Source organism: Antechinus flavipes, chromosome 4, assembly GCF_016432865.1.
Source record: "Antechinus flavipes isolate AdamAnt ecotype Samford, QLD, Australia chromosome 4, AdamAnt_v2, whole genome shotgun sequence".
NCBI lineage: Eukaryota > Metazoa > Chordata > Mammalia > Dasyuromorphia > Dasyuridae > Antechinus > Antechinus flavipes.
In genome coordinates this window covers 408,965,973-408,988,749 of record NC_067401.1, presented here as the reverse complement: position 1 = coordinate 408,988,749, position 22,777 = coordinate 408,965,973, and the positions used below count along the sequence as shown (strand labels likewise).

Sequence of the window (22,777 nt, the reverse complement as noted above, 5' to 3'; positions counted from 1 at the left end):
AGTATCAACATTCTTAATCTCTGTCAAAAACATTGGCAGGCAAATTTATAGTAGTGTTTGGTCAGTTGCTTAGGGGATAAGACCAAACAGCATATTGGTTGTGTTAAGTTTGGTTTTGTGGTTTTACAGTTTAGGAAGGCCACTCCATGTTCAATAACATGCAACAATTCCTGTTTGAAAATATTTCTCTCTATATGTAACCAGTTTCAGGCAGGGGTAGGAAGTTATTTTGGGAACCTAAAGGACTTATGATTCCAAAACAAAGAAACAATACCAGTGTAATCAATGGGAAATACTTGGTGTTTTCTGGTTTTAATAGCAATTACAATTTTTTAATGACCTGAGGAGAAGTTGAAGGAGAAAGGAGAATTCATTTGAGTGATAAAGTCAAATATCCAACCTTTCCAATTTCTAGACTTTGAAGACTTTGGATTTCTGGTATGTCTATGGAATATCATCTGGTTCAAGGCAAAATATAGAAGACCAAAAAAAAAAAGGATGAAGGAAAAAAAACTATAAACAAATAACATATATAGTTGCTTATATGTTGTCTTCTCTACAAGATAGTGAACTTCTTGAAGGCAGGGATTGCCTTTTGCCTTTCTTGCAATTCTTAGCATTATGCACAATACCTAACACACATTAGGTACTTAATAAACATCAAGTATTTATTGACCTCTTATTTGACCTTCTCATTGTGTTGATAGCTTTCAGTGTCAAAGGTTTTTAGAACATGCATTTAAAAATAATTTGCTTATGCATGTCAATCTGAAATTTTCACAATCATGAATGTCTCTATATTCATGTGTATATGCATATTCACATATATACGCACATATTCTTGTGTATATACATCCACATGTGCTATGTGTTTATGTATGTGTTCTTCTCTTTACCCTTTCTTTAAATTTGATATTGATTTGGACCTTTGCTTTAATTAATCAATGGTTTGATTACATATAGACATTTCGATAACAAATATCTTTTCTATAGGTAACAAGTTATTTCCTTTCTGCTAAAATGTTGTTAAATTAATTTTTGTGATGAATATCAGTACTTAATTATAGAGCTTTCTGACTGTTGAAAAGTATTAATTTTATATGGAAAAGTGACTTCAGAATAGCCTACACATCTTGGATTATTTCTTGGTTCTGAACCACATTTTCTTACGTAGCTATTGTTGTCCTATACTCATTCATCCAATGAAGTCATCAAATATCAATGTACATATTGATTTGCTTTGAGAGATTTCATCAGGTCCTTCATAGAATTTTTCTATTTCTTTAGTCTCCACAACAAATGTTTTGATATGTTTTGTAGTGATTTTTAAACTTGTGCTTGTCATAAGTTCTATAAAACAATATGACCAAGTCTCCAATGAAATGATATTTCTTGCTACATTTGGTTCATGATGAGACTAGTTCTCCAAATTTATCTACCTTTCCAAAAATAACTTATTAATTAATTGAAACTATTTTTTTCAAAGAGTTCTGACTTTCTTAGATTTTTCCTTATGATTTATAGTGTACAAATCAGTATTTATATGGTTCAATTTTTCTAGTATGTTCTAGTCCCTTGGCTGTCAAAGATCATAGGACAGACATTTGGTCATCTCATATTATAATGGTAATAACAAGTATTTGGAAAGAGATCTCAATTAAAATAATTGTAGCTTATTATATCAATATCAGTCAGTGATAAAGAAATTTCAGAGAAATTCTATGAAGAACTTGATAATACCAATCAAAAATTAGCTTATAACTTCATGTGAAAATGAGTTAGGATATGAAGAAACATGAGGGAAAGTACATGGGTGAAACATCATGAAACTGAAATTGACTACATTTGCTATAGGAAAAAATAACATAAACATGGCAATTATCCCTTAGTCAGTTGTACATAGTTAGACCATCATCTTATCAGAGTGAAGAGGAGAATTTTTAATAAACAAAAAAGAGCTGAAAGAAAAAAAGACATATAGTTTAGAATTTTAAAGTAAGTTATTGAAAATAAAAAATAAGGAATGTCTGATATAAATGACATTAACACTGACAATTTCACTTAGAGGTTAAAACAGTAAAGTTTTTTACTGTCACAAGAAGACCAAAAAAAAGCCCAGAAATGTACATTAGTCAACAAACATTTGAATTATTTGCCATATAAAGAGAGATGATTGTCAAGAACAATATCAGTTTAGAATATAAATTTTAAAAGTTTTTATTTAGGGTTAGGGTTAGGATTTAGGCTTAGGGTTAGAGTTAGGGCTAGGCTTATGGGAAAACTTCATAAATTATTATAATATAATATAATAATAAATATTATTAAATTCTCATGAAGCAGAGAGAAGTAGCAGAGCCAATTTAACTAATGTTTTCAGTATACCTGACAAATAAAAGTTATCCCAAAGTCAATAATGAAAATGGAAATAAGACAACAAATATATGGAAAATGTAAAAGATTTACAAAAACTATTGCAACAAGCCCATCTTTTCTCATAAACTATAATGGAGTCACTGTGGTTATATTCCATCATCATAGTGCCTAAGGTTCTTGTAGAAGACAGGAATATGCCATTAACAAAAACAAAGGAAGCATATCTGGAACATATTAAATGTATACAGAGAAGATCTATCTGAGATATGATACAATTGTTATGGCACAGAGGGATCAATTTAAAGATATCTAAAGAAAGGGAAAAATCAAAGGCAAGGAAAAAATCTCAGACTTTGGAGATTCTAAAAAATGAAGACAGGAAAACATCAACTACCAATCTATATGATAACTCTCTCACCTCTACAAAGTAAGCAAGTTTTTTAAGATGATCTTCAAGAATGGTTCCCATATTTATCATTTCACAACTGATTTAAAAATTTAGGATAACTTCCTTTGTGCTTCATATATATTGATTATAAAAAAGCATTCAAGTTGGCATAACAAAATATTGTTTCGCAAGATTCTCTATGACAAAGTACTCTCCCAGTGACAAAGTAAGATCATTTGAGATTTCTTGGAAAATGTAACAATACAAATAATCATGTTTAATGATTATTAAGAAATAAGAGCCAAAGCATAAAACAGATATGTATGATTATCAAAAATATCTGCCACTGAAGTAGAAGAGAGAGCCACTCCTATGTAGAGGGCAAATCAAAGATGTATTCCTTGTTGATGATGAGTTCTTCCAGATGTTCCTTTTTGTAATTAACATTGTTGTTGATTGTATCAACCCCCAAGACATCGCAGATCCTTTTTGAGGAGACTTGTTGTTACTCAAAGGAACATGAATGATCCTCATTATGGAGTCTCTTCACACTATAAAGACCAAATGGATGAAGAATGCCAATTATCTAGATTTCAACATTCATCTAAGAGATCATTCTATACAGTTTGTTCATTAATATGATAGATGACTGGATAGTGAACTGGACCCAGAGTAAAAACGGATCAGAAAAGGGGTCTAGGTTGTTTTCAGGAAATTGAAGAGTATTTTACTAACCCCAAATTTCCCTTAAAAATAATGACTGTTTATTTTCAGCTCAAACATCTTATTGAGGTTGATATATGGCAGTGAGAACTAGAACACCATTGCAATAGAAAAATAATGAAAGATAGACACCAAATAGAGTGGTTATTATGAGCAGAGTATATTGTATAACCTGTGAAGAAAAACAGGAGTAAAGGATGTCATCCAAGAATTGTGTAAGAGTAGTCATATGTCATATGGTAAACTCAGGATGACAAGTGGAAAGTCAGAGCATTGCACTAGTTCACTTTCCATGTTGGGATATTGGGAAGACCTTCAGAATGTTGGGTATCTGCCTGTGGCAAATTTTGAAAGGCTGTGGACGAAAGTTACATGGAATGGCTGGCCAAGGATGGGTTGTGATCTGCATCATTGGAGAGCAGTGCCAAGCTAATGAAACTGAGTATTCGTTCAGTTAAAAAATATTTATTAAATATTTATTGTTGGAAAGATGGTGTATTAGATAGTAGACACATCAAGACAAAACTTAAATAGATCCTGCCCTAAAGGAGCTCACTTCTTTTTTTTTTTAATTTAATTTTATTTAATAATAACTTTGTATTGACAGAATCCATGCCAGGATAATTTTTACACAGCATTATCCCTTGCCATCACTTATGTTTCGTTTTTTTCCCCCTCCCTCCCTCCTCCTCTCCCCCCCCCCAAGATGGCAAGCAGTCCTATATATGTTAAATATGTTGCAGTATATCCTAGATACAATACATATTTGCATAACCGAACAGTTCTCCCGCTGCACAGGGAGAATTGGATTCAGAAGGTAAAAATAACTCAGGAAGAAAATCAAAAATCAAATAGTTCACATTCATTTCCCAGTATTCCTTCTTTGGGTGTAGCTGTTTTTGTCCATCATTTATCCAATGAAACTCAGTTAAGTCTCTTTGTCAGAGAAATACACTTCCATCAGAATACATCCTCATACAATATCGTTGTCGAAGGGGAGCTCACTTCTTATTAGGGGCCACAACATGGCTCTCTGATTTCATTGGTTCAGAAATGCCCTTACAATGACATAGTTTATATAAGATATTTATCAAAAACCAATTTGGGGACTTCTGGCCAAGAAGGCAGAGAGGAGGCACTGTGTAAGCTCCGCATTTCCTCTCAGAATTCATTTATGACAAGCCTCTGAATTAATGCTCGACTGAAAAAAAAACCCCACAAATAGTTACCAAGAGAAGACATTCTTGAAATTCACCAGGAAAGGTCTATTTTTTGCTCGAGGGCAGGGATGGTTTTAGATCAGGCCCAGGCTGAGGGCAGCGAGAGCATGGCAGGCAGCTCACACTGAGCAGACCTGAGTGGGGTGAGGTGTGATCTCAGCATCTTTGCCACTGTAGTAAATTATTGGATACTTTGCCCTGGCAACAAACCAGTAGACAGAGAAGCTAAAAACACAAGGGGTGAAGAATACAACCCCAAACAGTTAAAGTCTCTTGGGATCTGGTTATCCCTCCCAGACAGTGTCTCAGCATTCTCTCAGAGCGCAGGTGCAGCGCAGCCCTCACTGTCCTGGTAGTGCCTCGCTGCTGCCCCCCGCCACGGTCTGTAGAGGAAACTCGGTAACACCACTCAGCCTTTTTCAATGTTGAGCTTCTATAATTGTATTGTAGAATGCTTTAGAATTCCTATCCAAATTCCTTCTCATCCTTATTGATCATGTGCCTAGAGCTTCACAGCTACATCCTTTTAGGGCTGTACTTCTAAAGAGTTGGGGATTTTTTTTTTTCATGCTATAGCTCACTCAGCTTCCTGCTGTTTAATCAGTTGATAATTTGATCATCAGACTCACATTTTAGAAAATGGTGTTACTCAGATAGGAGAATAAGAACAACTGGTAACAAAACATGTCCCCCAAAGTCTGTGCTATATTCTATCATTAGTATCTATAAGGATCTAGTGGGGATAGTGGTCAGATGTTGCTGGGAAGATAGAAAAGGAGGAAGGCCTAAAGAATTGAGAACTTTTGAATCTCATACAGTCTTTCTCTACCTAGTAAGATAAAGTAGATTATACCTAAAGCAATAATATTCATTTCTACCTTATGCAGCGTATTAAGCTGGAATGCTCTATCCTCATTCTCTACGTATGAGAATCAGTCTTATGTTTTACTACTAGTTTGATATTTATTTAGGAGATCCGTGGTGCATGACCAAATTTCCTCAGCCAATTCGAACATTCCTCATGTGCAACATCCCTTCAGTTCATTCATTGACTCAATGGAGACCTATAAATTCATCAAGGCATTTTTATATTTAGTTTAAAAGTCTTTTATTGATTTGATTGATTTGAGGCACATTCTTATGTGATCAGGGTATAAGAATATGCTCTTATTTTAGGCATTGTGTGATAATTTGGTTGATTTACACTTTTGACCCCCTTGCATTGTAAATCCACCTAACTGTACTATTATTATCCAGGATACATCTTTCCATTTTGTCTCCAAGAATAGCATGAATGATTTTGTGAAATGCTTTGCTGAAATCTAGGTATGCTTTATTTACATCAGTTCTCTGATCAGCAATTCTAGTAAATCTATCTGAAAAGGAAATATGGTTCATCTGGTATCACCTTTTATGAAATATTAATGTGTTTTATGCTTCCAAATTCATAAAAGTGGAGGAAGAAATCAGTTGAAAAATTTATTCTAATGCAAGGCTAGAGGTGTGCTGGTCAGTATTTAAGAACTGGCTCCAGGGGATACAAGGGAATGGATAAACAACATACTTTTCATTTTAATATGCATCATTAACATTTTCTTCATCACTTCTTAAAGTCACAAAATCAACAAAACAATAAATAAGGCCCTAATTTGAAGCATTTGCCAATTTCCAAGAGGAGAGTACTCACATTGGAAATTTAACAATAGACTCTTGGGAGCCAATTCAAGCTGGCTCCAGCACATACTCCTGGATAAGATTATTGTTTATATTTAGAATCGAGAACTAGATCCTTATACTTCCTGAGAAAGAACTTTGTATCACCTTGGGAGATAGGATGGTATGTGAAAATTTAGTTCATGCCTTAATAAATGTCCCTTTGCATATGTAATATTGATTGAGCATATTTATCAAAAACCAGGCAAATCAAAAGGGTTATCATTCTTTTCTTATTTTTGGATTGAGATATTTTCCTGGAATAATGTCTTGCACAGAATAAACATTCATTAATTTTTAATGAATCTAATCAAACACTATGCCACATACATTGTGAGTATAATCTTTGGCACAGGCTATGTTTTCAATACTTTCAATATGAAAAAAAGGGAGAGAAAAAGGATGGGGAGAAAAAATGGTTTGGGAAATGTAAAAATTTCAGATAATATATGAGCATGACATTTGAATTTCTGGATCTGATTCTCTAATGTTATGGAAGGACCTTGAGTTCTTTCTTATGAATGTAGTTTGAAGAACCAATGGATGTATCACTTGAGAAGATTAAGGAAGATATAATAGCTATTTTTATCTTTCAGAAATTAAAGCATAATCATATGAATAAGGAATATTTATTCTTTTTTTAGCATCAGAGGGTATCACAAGGGGCCATAATGGGTGGTAGTTTTATTCTTTGTGTGATTCTATGCCATTTAACATTTTTAAATCAATAACTTGCATACTCATCAAATGGGAAGATGGCACAAAGGTGGAAAGTGTAGCAAATGTACAGGATTCAGAGCCAAAAAGATCTTGAGAGTTGAGTGCATTGGAAAAAAAGTCCAGTAAGATAAAGTTTTTAAGAATGTAAGGTTTTAGAGAAGGGAACAAAAAAACAATTTCATAAATAAAAGATGAGGAAAGCATGGTTAAGCAGTATTGAAGAAGAGATTTTAAGTGAATTGCAAACTCTATTTCAATATGCAGCATAATAAAGCACCTTTCTATCTCCCCAAAACTCAATGCCAAACAAATGGGATCTTGGGGAAAAATTAGAGAAGTGAAATTTCTGGGAATAGGGTCCTGGTCATCTCATTGTATTCTGCACTTGCCAGATTGCATCTTAAGTAGAGATGGCACAATTTTGAGACAGTGATTAACTGAGGAGTCTCTGGAGGAGGAAACCATGATGCTAAGCCTCCTAAATGTGAGAATCTATTGAAGGAATTGGGATGTTTTACCCCAAGAAGAAAATTCTGACTCAGGAGAGATGTGATAGCTAGTTTCAGGTACTTGAAGGGCCTTCATGTGGAAGAGGATTCAGTTTGTTCTCTTTGGGCAGTGGATAGATGTAATGGAAGGGAGTTTATTATTATTTTTTTAATTTTGAAAAAAATTTCTTTACAGCATTATCCCTTGCACTCACTTCTGTTCCGACTTTTTCCCTCCCTCCTCTACTCCCTCCCCCAGATGACAAGCAGTCCTACACATTTTAAATATGAAACAGTATATCCTAGATACAATATATGTGTGCGGAACCAAATAGTTCTCTTGTTGCACAGAAAGAATTGGATTCAGAAGGTAAAAATAATCTGGGAAGAAAAACAGAAATGCAAACAGTTTACATTCATTTCCCAGTGTTCTTTCTTTGGGTGTAGCTACTTCTGTCCATCACTGATCAATTGAAACTGAGTTAAATCTTCTCATTGTCGAAGAAATCCACTTCTGTCAGAATACATCATTATACAGTTTCATAATGATTTCCTGGTTCTGCTCATTTCACTTAGCATCAGTTCATGTAAGTCTCTCCAAGCCTCTCTGTATTCATCCTGCTGGTGATTTCTTACAGAACAATAATATTCCAGTTTTGAGACAGTGATAAACTGAGGAGTCTCTGGAGGAAGGAAATCACGAGGGCCTTCATGTGGAAGAGAATTCTGTTTGTTCTCTGGGCGGTGGATAGATGTAATGGAAGGGAGTTTTAAACAGAGTAGTTTGGACTTGATGTTAGAAAACCATTCTAAAAGCTCTTCTATAGAGCTGACTAGAAGTAGAATAAGTTGTCTTGAGAAGTGGTAGGTTTCCCCATTATTGGAAGTCTTCAAGAAGAGGCTGAATGACCCCTTCTTGGCTATATTGTAGTGGGTATTCCTTTTGTGTATGGTTTGGACTGAAAGGCTTTATGTGTCCCTTCCAACTCTCAAATTGTGTGATTCTGCAAATTTTCCAAGAGAATTGCCTTGCTGCCAGGAAAAACTTAAAATAATGAGAGTTATCCAAAAGTGGAACAGCTTGCCTTGGGAGATAGTAAGTTACCCCTTGTTGAAAGTATTGAAGCAGAATCTGGGGGACTATTTGCTAGATATATTGTAGTAAGGATTCTTATTGGATATGAGTTATACTGCATGATTGCTGAGGTTCCTTCTAACTGTAAAATTCTCTGATTCTTTCAGGATATCAAACCAATATATCAGTTTTCTTGGACATTCTTTTGGTTACATCTGTTATTAATTAACATTGATGATGTATAATCTAAGTACAGTATTCTAAAAGCTGAGACTGGGAATAGGTTCAGAAGGTGGGGGGTAGCATTTTGGCAGAGTCTCTTGTTCAGGGAACCATTTAATTCATGGAGATATAGCATTCAGAACAAATTCAGCATCCTGATTGAGTTGGTAGATCAATTTAAGTTCATAAAAATTTTAGTGGTAGTTTGTCAGTGCAAGAAAAAGCCTATAATACCAGGCAAAAGAACAGGGCATTATCAGTCACATGTGTAGTACATGCATACAATTATAACTTTCTTGTTTTAGTTACAAGACAGAATTTGGTGAAATTACAGCTGATTTGTTCCCAGAACAATATTTGATTTTGGATGGAATTTGCTCTTAACAAAGTAGGAGGAATCTGCCAACTAATCCAATCAGTTATCATTTGTTGAATATCTTCCATGTGCTAGATACTATACTAGGCAGTGGGGATATAAAGGTAAAAAAAATATTAATTTCTTTCCTCAGGAACTTATATTATTTTTTAAAGCAACTGATATGGAATGCTTACATTTATATGAAAAATGTCTGGGAATCTTGATATAATCATTAAAAATGAACTGATTTATATGATTTGAGGTTATATTAAAAGGGGCATAGATGGATGATAATTATATTGTTCTTTTCCCTGGTCAAGTTGTATCAAGAGCATTATAAACAATAATGTCTAACAACCACATTGTCAGGAAGAACATTGATAAGCTAGAGAATCTGCAGAAGAAGATGTTCAAATTGGACATAGACCCTAATAACATGCCAAAAGAAAGTTGAGTTAATTGAGCTTGTTAGTCTAGAGAAAAGACTTGATGGTAGAAATGGTTGTGTTTGTTTTAGTGCTGCCTTCAATTTTTTGAAAGATGGTAATGTGAAAAAAGAATCAGATTTTGTCCTTAGAGTATAGAATTAGAAATAATAGGTAGAAATTTCAGATAAGCCATATTTAGTCTAAATGTAAGTAAAAACTTTCTAACAATTAGGGCTATCCAAAGTGAGTTCTCTTGGGAAGTAATGGGAATAATCTAGCTGGACATCAAAAAAAAAATATACAACTACTTTTCAGTTATATTTTGATTTCAGTTCTTTTTCTTATACCGATTAGACTCTGTGAGAACTTTACTGCCTTTAATCAAGTTTATAAATTTCTGGGAATTTGGTTATGGGTAAAGGAAGATAATATTGCAAGGAGTGATGGAAAGAGATCTAATAGAAGGAAGAAGATGAGAAAAAGAAAATGGATGAGGGTGTCCCCTAAGGGAGAGAATTGAAATAAAACATGTTCAGATAGAGACTGCATTGATGAAACTTTAGCATGATTCAAAGACTTCATTGAGCAACATGAATAGATAACTCTTTCAATTTGAAAACACTTGTTCTATTTTGCAATATTCAGAAATATTTTTGTCCTTTTCCCAGAGACTATGATAAACAAATTAATACCACACAGAGCCAGGCATTCATAAACACAACCTCAGAATCCTCGTGTGATCATGCTAGATTCCTTCCATGAGTTCTTTTTCATTTGTGGTCAAATGCAACATGTCTATGCCATTATAAAGGAGAAGTGCCAGAACAATGTGAATTTCTGAAGAATTGTGGATACTCAGATTATGAGAAGTTGCTTTAGCTGGTTGTTGCCTAGTTCATTCTACTGATTTTAATGTCTCATGGCTATATTTCCTATACATTGTTTTTTCCCTGATCATAGAATGATAGAATCTTATAGAGTTGTACCTAATCTCTATAAAATATCTCTTAAATTTTAAGTACATTTACTTTGTTCCTTTCTGACCATTATACCAAAAGTATCTTGAAAGATATTAAATATTAAATGTGTGAAGGAATAGTATAATATTAGAGAAAATAGCAAATTAAAAAATGTTATTTGACCATATTGTATTTTTTTCTAAATTATTTTTTAGGAATTAATGAAAATGTATCCGGTTTGCCTTATTATGTGGGCTAATCAATCTCATCTTTTTATCATTGCATCTTTTAAAAAAGCATCATGTCTCTTGACAATGTGTAAATTTATGCCTTATAGATGTTTCACTGGAACCAAATGCAAATATTGCTAGTACTGGTTTTTTCTAGCTCTTCTTTATAATCTCTACTTTTGCATCAAACACACAGTCCAGTGAAATCTAATCCAGATTAAATAGATAAATGTATAAAAAAGTAGGTAATGTTAATATGTGGATTTTTTTAGGCACTATGCAACCCACAAACCTTATATATGGTTTTGTGGCCCCCATTTCTAGTTAAGTTTGGTACCACTGTACTGGAAAATTCTGTACAGTTAATTCTGCAATCAAGATAATCGCAGGCTATAAAGCTATCTAGTCTACCTTTCTTTCTTTTTATATTTGCTGTCTGCCAAAAAGTGGAGAGATAATGAAAGACATCTCTAGTTATTAATTAGATTTTATGTAGCTCTCTGTCCATTGTCAAATTCTAATAACCTCTGTAGTTTCTACTCTGTAGTATCATGTTCCATTCCACTAAACTTTCAAGGAAATAAGATAACTTTTTCTTTAGGACTTAGTTTCAAATCACTTTGGTATTACCCAATCTGATCAGATTCTTAGTTGTGCTCCTACATATTTTATTCTCTCAGAAATATTTTTTCTTTTTTCTGTCTCTCAAGTAATTTCTGTATTTGCCTTAAATATCATTGATGCTTATTATGAACCATTAAAATACTGACATAGAAATCATTCCTCTTAGTGGAGTTTTGCTATGTATACTACTTAATTTTCTAAGGTTCTTATTCCCTTTGATTATATTAGAGAACTTTTTGCCCAGTACATGCAAAAGATATGAGTAAGATTGTTCAGAGTCCTTTCCTCTGAGGAAATAGTCATTGCTAATTGAAGATAGTTTTGTCTATCATCTTTGGGATAAAATTTAATTTATTTTTTGTCATTAATGATCTCAAAATCTTTTTATTGTGAAAACACTGTTTTTCTTGGCCAAAGACCTACCTAAGCAATAACATCCTATCTTAGAATTTGTGCTATAATTATTAAGGTATTCTTCTATACTTCCTTTTTTAAACAGCTAGGTAAATATTGGATTCATGATTTTAATTGCTGACCATATCCCACGAAAATGGTCCATAAATGTTCTCTTCATGTAATCACTCATTCTGTAATTTGGATGAATGTGTGTGTATTTCAGGTTATCATACACCTCTGTGTCAACCTCAGTAATCCTTTTGGGTGGTAGAAACATAGCCCTTAAATTAAAAATGAGATATATGTTAATATATCATTGAATGTATTTTTGTGATACAAACCAAGAACACTGATTTCTTGCCAAAACAGTCATTGAAAGACTTTCAGTAGTCATGAAAATTGCTTTCTCTATTTTGAGTCTGACTATTCTCACTTAAATGAGTTCTGAACTATACTTGGCTCAGGTTTAAGTCAATGTCAGGAAACAAGTCCTGTTCTAGTAGATTAAATGCAGACAATTTCTCCTTGAGCATTGGTGCTGGACAGCAGCATTTTTTTTAAGCAAAATGAGAACCTAGGAAAGTTAAGAGGATGTGTATGAGAAATAACAATCATGTTCAAAAGAAGTAAGTTTAGTTCATTTAGATCATAGAGAGAAACAGGCATAGAAGTTAATAATATTATGAGAAAATATTTTATAATGTTTTGCATATGTTGAATTCTGAAGAATTTAAAAATATGTTGATATATCCAAGTTCCCTTTTGGAAGGTCAAATTTTACTTATAAAATTGATAGTTTTTTCATGCAGAAATTTTCATGCAGATAATGAAGGATGTAGAAGACATGTTACTTAACGGGCTGATTATTGTATAGTTCTTTATGCCCTGTATGCTATTTTGTGTTTTTAGTATAAAAGGAAGTAAAATCCTATTTACTATAAATAGGAAATTTGGGTTTTTGAACCCAAGTTCCATCTGCCAGTTTTATTTTGGATATCCAAATGACAAATGCCATATCTATTTTCCTTTGGGCCATTAGGTATAAATTAATGACTAGTAATGCAATCTTTACTTGCTGAGAAATCATATGCCAATTATGCTATAGGATGCCAGTGAAAAATTCAGATTACAATCTCATTTGATTTTATTACTCTTGTAGCCACAGGACAAAGACATGGTCCTTACTTAGCTTATAAATATTTCCAAAGATAATGATAGTGTAGTGAAAGAAGTAGGTACTAAATTAGTGATTTCCTGGAATAGGAAGACTTTCTTTATCAATATAGGTTGGCACCTTCTCTGCATCTTAGTCTGACAGCTGCTTAGAGTACTGAGATGTTCTGCCTGGCCCATGATTATACAACCAATGTGTGCCACAGGGAAAAGTTGTATACAGATCTTTCTACTCAGTAGTCAATTCTGTATCCATCATGCTTTAATTGCCTCTTATTTTGACAACATAGTTTTCAAAATAAATAACCTTCATATTCTCTTGCCCAACAAAATAATAGGCTCCCCAAACTCCAGAAGATAAAAAAGAGAATGAAGAGAAAAATGAGGATGAGATATAATCTCCCTTATAAAATAAAGTCTTTTGTCTTTGTTGATAATTTATCTGATTTTTCTTTAGTTTCTTAGATTGATGGATACATATAGAAGTGTGAAATGACTTTATACATATGTGGTATTCAGTTCCCATTTAGACATGAGAGGCACATATAAGATGTCTTACCATTATAAAAGTGATATAGTTGGAGAAAAGGAGTTGATTTTGCAGGGAAAAGGAAGGATAGAATTTAATCTAAATGCATATACATTAAATGAAACAGTGATTTATATATAGGTGAAAATCTTTATAAAAATATTCTTTTATTTATTTTCTTTCAAATTACATGTAAGAGTAGTTTTTAACATTTTAAATTTTTTGACTTCCAAATCTTTCCTTCTCTTCTCCCCCTCTCCCTACTTTGAGAAGATGAAAATTTTGATATAGGTTATACTTATGCAATCATGCAAAACAGATTTCCACATTAGTTATATAAAAGAAAGCACAGCTCCAAAAGACTTCATAGAAATTAATGCTCTCAATTGTCCTATAAAAATACTCTAAATCATAACTGATTAGAAAAATGTAAATTAAAACAACTCTGATGTACCACCTCCCACTTATCAGATTGGTTAATATGACAGAAAAGGAAAATGACAGATTTTGGAGGGGATGAGCGAAAACTGGGATACTAAAACATTGTTATTGGAGTTGTGAGATGATCTAACCATTTTGGAGAGAAATTTGAACTATGCCCAAAGGGCTATAAAAGTATACATACCCTTTGATCCAGCAATAAAACTGCTAGATCTATGTCCCAAAGATATTTCTTTTTTTTTTTTTTTAAAGTATCTATATGTAAAAACTGTGCATAGTAATAGCAATATTGCACAATGGTCAAATGTAAAAGACTTACCTATTATCAGGAATACAATGTTCTGAGACAGTTCCAAAGGACTCTGATGAAAGATGCTATCCATCTCCAAGGAACTGATGAGTTGTTATATCTTCTTTTTTCATTTGGCCAATTCTATTTTTTAAGGAATTCTGTTATTCAGGGAGTTTTTATATATCTTTTCTTATTCTGTTTTTAAGGAGTTTTTTTCAATGAATATTGGTACTTCTTTTACTATTTGGCCTATTTTTTTTTAAGGTGCTGTTTTCTGCAGTATTTTTTGTGCTTCCTTTATCAAACTGTTGAATCTTTTCTCATTGTTTTCTTATATCATTGTCATTTCTTTTTCCAGTTTTCTTCTTTACTTCTTATTTGATTTTTCCTCTTTTTTGAACTCTTCCAGGAATCCTATTTTGGGTCTAAGAGCAGATCACTTCATTTTTTGATATATCCATTTTGACTTTGTTGTCTTTTTCTCTGTTTGTGTTCTCTTCTTCTCTATTACCACAGTAACTCTTATGGTCAGGTTCTTTTTTTGTTGCTTGCTCATTTTTCCAGTCTGTTTCTTGACATAACTTTATTAAAGTTGGGTTCTGCTTTTGGGACATAGTGTGCATGATCCCAAGTTTCAGGTTACTAGTGTTGCTGTTTTCAGAGTTAATTCAGGAGATCTGTGAGTTTTCAAATCTTCTAAGGTGGTATCATCTAAGGAGAAGTGTAATTGCTCTTCTCCTGACTTGTCCTCTGATCCATGAATCATCTCAAGTATTATTTTTTTGTCCTGGAACTATGTCAAGGTCCTGGTCCCTCTGAGACTACTTGTTGTAGTGCATATGGGCAGTACGTCAGAAGTTCTGCATCCAGCGACAGGAAAGCATCTTCTGTAATCTTCTTACCAATTATCTGACCCACATATTGTCCGTGAGCTGAGTGCTCTGAAAGCTTGCATTGCCAATTCAGTTGTCATCAAGTCCTGGTGTTGGCTTGCCAAGTTGTGACCTATGCTGGACCTCTGACTCCCACTGAGAGACCTTTTCTGATAAACTTCCAAATTGTCTTGGGACAGGATTATTTTACTCCATGTTTTGTTAGTTCCATATATCCAGAATTCTTTTTGAGGCATTACTTTTTAAATTGTTTAGAGGAGAATTTAGAAGAGCTCAAATGAATCCTTGCCTTTTTTATTTCACCATTTTGGTTCCACTCCTAAGAATGGTCTCAAACAACCATTGAAAATATATTCCCAGATTTATTCTAACTGAACTGTCCTTTCTAGACAGGCAATTCTACTAATTGCTCTCAAGTTAAATATACCCATATATCTATTTTTGCATATTCTCTTCCTCTCGTTCCCTTTCCCCATCATAAAGCAGCTCATATTTATATGTAATTTAGTTTTACCAAGCACTTCTCTCCATCTTCACAACAACCTTGGGAAGTAAGTATTTAAAGTATTAACTTTATACTAAAAGCATACTTTTCCAGAGTTCCTCAGTATTTAAGGTCTTCTATAATAAATTTCCTCCTCCATGAATGCCTTACCTAACTACTCATCACATACTGATCTCTGTTGTTTCTAAATGACATACAGTGACTTAAAGTTATTTACTAGCTTTCATTTGCCTATATATCTTTCTCCAAAAGTATTGTAGTTCTTTAAATTCATGTAGGATACCTCATACAATTTCATGTCCTTTAAGAATCCTAGAAAGGTCACTGAGTGAATCCTTGCCAATTGACTGGTTAGTCTATAGTAAATGGCTTCAGGATACTTCCTGTTCTTCCTGTTTCTTCAGCAGCTAGGACAACAAACAGTAGGTCCTAAATAAATGCTTATTAAATCTAGCATTTATCATATATACATAGTATGGTTACATTTTTGATACAACTCAAAAACACGTTTTTTTGTATAATCTTTGTGTTTAGGGGAAAAAAAAGATCAGAATACAAGACAATGCATTGCCAATGAATTAGCAGCATTAACTTGAAATACTGAATAAGCTGTGAAAGATATTATCAAAAAAGTCAATGTGCCAGATTAGCATGTTAAAGTTCTCCCTAATTCTGTTCCCATTAGGCAGCACAAAATATTCCTCTTTTATCAAGGAAACACAGTAAGAATAAAAAAAATTGTGAGCAACACAAATTCTGTTATTTTAAAAGAAAAAGGAAGTGAAGGAAGGGAAATAACTCTTGCCAAATGAGCCAGAAAAAAAAAATACTTGATTGTGACTTTCCCCCCATTATTTTCTCAAGTTCAGTTGAACAATTCAGATTAAGAGAACAATAACTAAAGTGTTGGGTGTGTGTATGTAGAGGAGGAAAAGAAGGCTTTGTGAATAATCCATTTGATAAATACCTAGGAAAATGAATATGAAAGTATTATAGAGAAGACCATACCTCTTAAACTCCATTTTAATGATTTTTCTTCAATTAACAATTCATTTAATTTTGAAGATATACCATTTCTTATATTTAAATAATCATTTTTTGTTATTCTTATTGTAGTATTTTATCTTTCCAAATATATGCAAAGATAATTGTCAACATTCACTTTTGCACAACCTTGTGTTTCAATTTTTTTCCCCTTTCCCTAAGATTGCAAGTAATCCAATAGAGGTTAAATTCACACAATTCTTGCAAACATATTTTCAAGAAAAATCATATCAAAAAGGAAAAAAAATAAGAAAGAAACCCCCCCCAAACAAACAAACAAACAAATAAGCAAAGGTGAAAATACTATGTATTGATCCACATTAAGTCTCCTTAATTCTCTCTCTGGATATGAATGGCATTTTCTGTCACAAATCTATTCCAATACACTTGAATCACCTCATTGTTGAAAGGAGCCAAGTTCCTCACAATTGATTAATGCATAATCTTGTTGTTACTCTGTACAATGTTCTCTTGGTTCTGCTCACTTCACTTAGCATTAATTCATGTAAATCTTTCCAGGCTTTTCTGAAATCAGTTTGCTCTTTAAATGATCATTTCAATAATAATAATAATAATAATAAAAAGTTAGCCTTTCTTAGTTCTACAAAAGAATCTGTCCATTTGTGGAGAATTGTGTCTTTTGTTCATCAGCAATGGTAATTGAACATAAATAAAATAGGAAACTTGTTGAATATGTATCATAACAATAGAGAAAAACTTTAAATAACATTCATTTATGTTTTCATCTCCTGCTTCTGTGCATTTTCACTGATTGTTCCCCTAAGCCTGAAATTCCTTTTAAGCCTTCAGGCTTCCCTCAAATCTTAGTTAAAATCCTGTCTTGGGTAGGGAGTCTTTCCTGATGGCCCTAATATTAGAATTTTCCCTCTTGATTACCTCTAATATTTTCTGTAAGTATCTCATTTATACATAGTTGTTTGTGTAGTCTTTTCCATTAAATTGTAAGCTCCTCCAGGGCAGAGATTGTTTTTGCCTTTCATTGAATGTCCAATTTATCACTGCTTTAAAAATTCTTGCTAACTTGACTTAATTGCTTAAGCTGCATCTGTTTGCTGCTGAAATTCACAGCTTCCTCTGGTAATTAAAGTATATATATCCAGAAGGAAAAGGAGTCAAGTTCTAGGATCTCTGTGTGAAATTAAGGGATTCTCAGGTTCAACATACACTACCATGCTCAGACAATAACAGAAAACAAAATTGTTTTTGTAGTAGCATCTGTGGTGTAATTTTGGCCAAATATGAAACCTTCACAACAAAATTGAAGACAGGACTAAATAAAATCGCCCAAGACTGCATTAAAGTGAGCAGTATTGTCATTGGATGAATTAGAATGAAATTAAGTAGTGGGGAGAATAAGTAAAGATTTTGCCATATTCTCTGCTTTTCACTGACTATAATAAGGTTTATAATGCTTGATTTAATCCCTTATACTTTTGAATGTTTCTCAGAAATAAGGCATTACTTAGTTGCCAAAAGTATCTTATAGGTGTGTAATTGTTTTCAGTTGCTTCTTTCCTGTTTTGTTGTCAGCAGTAGAGTCACATATAATAATTATAGTAAAGGTTAAAGGATTCTGTTTGAGGTGGGTGATGCAGACACCAGATAATGGTAGGCAACAAAAATTGGGGTTCAGTCATGTGAAAAATTCACAATGGCCATTCTCTTTGGCAAAAGGTAGATTTATTTAGGGAAGAAGTTACGGACAAAATGTAGGGATACAATAGACAATGGGAATGGTGATTATGAAATAGAATGGGAGAACATATGAAAGACAAATTCCTCAGTAGAACTCACAGTTACCCAATAGAAAGGGAGCATCCCCTGAGGCTGGGGCATGTTCTTAAATGGCAGTATAAATCCTGAAAGGGATTTAGTGATGAGGGTTATTGGATTGAGGGTAAGAGATCCCTTCTGGTCCATGTCCCATGTCCCTTGCGAAATAATTTGCAAACCCAAAGTCTGTATGGCAAAAGGGGATATTTTTACACTAAGAAGACAGCTTTCTTAGTGGGCAGCATCCTGTTTGGGAATTAGCAAAGGTGCGTTTACACTGAGAAGAAAACATCTCCATCTGTGGGCTAATTCCAGAAGGGCAAATAGCTCCTGGTTAGAAATTAGCAAAAGTGGGTTAAGAAAACATTATGCTAAGAAGACAGCCTTCTTAGTGGGCAAAACTCCTGATTAGGAATTTGGCAAAGATTCCAGGTTCAGAGTTGCCTTTTATTAAACTTCTGAAATTTGAGGTTTTTTGATCTTTGGATGAATGTAAGACTGATTTTCAATTCAATTCAATTCAAAATGAAAGAGATTACTTAACTGGGAGTTTGAGCCACACAATGTTGATTATGCCCCAGGCCTAGATTTCCAATTGACTGAAATTACTTATCTTGGGAAGTGTATTGTCTGGGAAAGGTGTGCGCCTCCCAAGGTAGAGCTTGAGACCCCAATCACCCTATCCCCACATATTAAAGGGGACACAATTTAAATAATTTTCCTCAGGAACAACATTTTTCCCCCAAAGGGGTACATCAGACCCCACAACAGTTAAAGGGGACAAATTTATATCATTAGCACCCCAAAAAAGTTAGGTATAAGGAGAAATATAGTTGAAAAACATAATGGAGTTATGAGAGATATTGTATGGATATAGGGAGGAATAAAAGAGAAAGACACTATGAGGCAGAGTACAGTGGCAGCCTGACCCAAAGTGGGGCAGCAGCCATGGGATGACCCATCAGTGGATTTTACAGGAAAAATTTAAACTTAGGGCCATAACTGGGATTTATGACAGGATATGGCATGGTGAGACTGCTAAAGACCTCTACAGAAAGTGGGTCTCCAGGGTTTGACATAACTTGAATTTATGACTAGATGACCTCCCCAGAAGGTGGGACTGATGTAAACTGTATTCCTCTGATCTTTGTGTATGGGGGGTGGACCTGGGTTTGAAAAACCCTAAATCTTAATCCTTCCCAACCTTTGGGAACAATCCCACCCTCTCATTCGTAGGGGGAAACTCCCATAATAATGTTCATCTACTATTCAATTGAAGATCTTGGCCTGGGGCATAATTAGCCCCTCAAATTCATCTGGAGATTAGTCCTTAGCCCTGGGCTATAGAAATCTAATATAATCAGAAGTTGTATACCCAAACTTTTGCCAATTCCTATTTGGAACTAGCCCTCTGGGAAGTTATTTCTCAATGTAATAAGCCCATTTTTTGCCAAAATCCTCTCCTGCAACACTGGCCTGAGGACCCCATTACTATTAGGGTATCTCTCACCCCTCATTTCTTACACCTCAACAGGATCTTGGAGCTAAACTGATCTTTTTATCCCATGAATCAATTTTTTAGTTTCTCTTTTCCAACACATCATTTAGGATTTTATGAAGTTTCCCTCAATCTTCTCCAAGAAGAAGGACAATTTAAGTATATAGAATGTCCTTGGAGAACCAAACTGCCATTATTTTCCTATTTCCATTTAAATTGTTTCAGTTTTGATTTTGAATGTTCCTGAAATTATCCCACAATATAGGAAGCAGGTTGCCATTATTCTGGCCAATATATGTGTCGTGTGGCAACTGCCTGGAATATAATCTTTCCTTTTATATCATAATCTGCATAACATAACATTTGTTGTGTTTAGTTTTTTGGTTGTGTATGATTCTTTGTGAACTCATTTGAGGTTTTCTTAGCAAAGATACTGAAATGGTTTGCTATTTCTTCCTCCAACTTATTTACAAATGAGGAAACTGAGGCAAACATGATTAAGTGACTTACCCAGGGTCACACAGATAGTAAGTATATGAGGCAGAATTTGAACTCAGGAAGATGATATTCCTTTAATCCAGGGTCAATGCTTTATGTACTGCACCACCTAGCTGATAAGCCATATTATACCATACCATACCATACCATACCATACCATACCATACCATACCGTACCGTACCATACCATACCATGACATAGCCGTATTTATTAGTCTTAAAAGAATATAGTGGCTCCATTTATCACATACTGAGTATATGGCTTTTATATGACTTAATACTTTTGCTTCATAAGGAATGCAAATTGTTCTATTTATTTCTGGTCTTTCACAACACTGTGTCCATCTTGCAGTGTTTAATATACTAACATATTAGAGGGAGTAGAGAGAAGCATCTTATAATTTAATTCCTGAAACAAATTATATAGATCTTAAGGATATGCATTACCTCTTTTTTCTAGTTTACTTCATTTATTTTTGATGTCCTCCTTTGCATGTGTGTATTAGATATGTATGATATCATAGAGAAAACTTATTTGAAAGCATAAAGCACTTCATAAGAGCTCCCCTGTGACTCTTCTGTTAAATAAAACACAATGGTCTTTTTTATTTGTTACATCATAAATAGAGGACTATGGACCATATCACTGATTGAATTTACTGGTATGTAGGTTGCTTAAAATCTTTCTATTTTCCTTAGCAGTTATACTATATAAGTCATTCTTAATTTGAAAGACTTTAATACTCTTTTAATTATGGTCTTTGATGAATCAAGTTGATATAAAAGGATTAGTCATTAAGAATTTGTAGACAATGAAAAAGATTAAATGATTCTGGAAGCAAAGATTAAAATATTGTTTTATGTGGACTAAACTATACAACCTAACTTTTAATTGGTTCTGTTATTCAGAACTAGCCTCTTTAGGTCCAACCTATTATTCAGCATGGTTTGGTTACTGAAGCCACATTTTAGCACACACTTAACCTATTGCTTTTCAGGTGAAGTAGTAGTATAAATATTAATAATTATAAGAAAGGTGGCAGTCGCCATAAAAGTTGTGGTTGTGGATAATGTGTGATAAGTAATGGTTGGAGAGGGTAGGCCTAGCTGAAAAGTAGCAGAGAGAAAAAGCAGTCGAAAATGACTTAGCATTATCTTCTATCTTAAATCATCTTAAATCATAGCATATTTTAATTTCCAAAGTGCTTTTACATTAATTGTTTCCCTTGGTGTATAATGTCATCACATTTCTGAAGATGAAAAAGCTAAGACAGGTTAAAGGGTCCTTCTCTGTTCATATTTCTGGAGTGGCTAAACTTAGATGTCAGGTACCTGAATCTACCTTTAGAGAGAGAGAGAGTGTGTGTGTGTGTGTGTGTGTAGCATTATACCAAATTTACTCAGATTCATGCTTCCCCCCCTTTTTTGTGAAGAACTGAGAGTTGACTTTAAATTGATTAATATTTTGGTTTTAATAAATTACTGATTGTTTTTCATGCTTTTCTAAAACATTTTATGAATCAGTAATTTGATGTAAAATGTAAAGACTTATAATAAAAATGCATTTGGATGATGTCTACAAATTCTTATTAATGTGCTTTACATTCTTTTTTCCTTAGAAATTGGGCCAGTAACAATCACCACAGATCCCAAGAAATTTCAGTATGAACTCAGAGAACTCTATGTTCAGGTGAGTTGTTGACTTTCTCTTCTTATTGTTCTTCCTCCTTTGTAACAAAACATTGTGACCTTTTGTTTCCATGTTTCTTGAATCATGACTTTTTGTTATTTTTAAAAATATATATTATTGCTTTTTTCTATTAAAAGTTGCCTTCATTGTCCATTTGTAATAAAAGTAACAATTATTAATTCAGATATTAAAAGAGATGAGTAGGTGTAGTCAAATAACCTTCCAGTGCCATTTCAAGAATATATAAATAGATAATTTTGATAAATATCAACAATTCTTCAACATGCATTTTAAAGAACCTAACACTACTCTGTGCTAGGAGCGACATATACAAATCAATGCCGAAAGATTAAAATGGCAAATATCCTCAAAGAACATATATTATAATTAGAAAAAACAACACATAAGTAGAAGATGAATAAATTGGGGAAACATGGGAAGAGAAGAAGATACTTGGTACAAATGGCATGGTAGAGAAAGTCCAAAAAGTTAAGAGTCCATCT

At 33.6% G+C, this 22,777-nt stretch overlaps 1 protein-coding gene across 1 annotated transcript in view; it reads left to right on the top strand.

Annotated features, from left to right (window-relative positions):
- The window catches only part of HMCN1 (hemicentin 1), a 503,334-nt gene that overhangs the window by 102,202 nt on the left and 378,355 nt on the right, over positions 1-22,777 (top strand). The window contains exon 2 of the mRNA XM_051998776.1: positions 22,204-22,274. Within this exon, the coding sequence (XP_051854736.1) occupies positions 22,204-22,274 (71 nt within the window). The remainder of the gene's footprint in view (positions 1-22,203; positions 22,275-22,777) is intronic.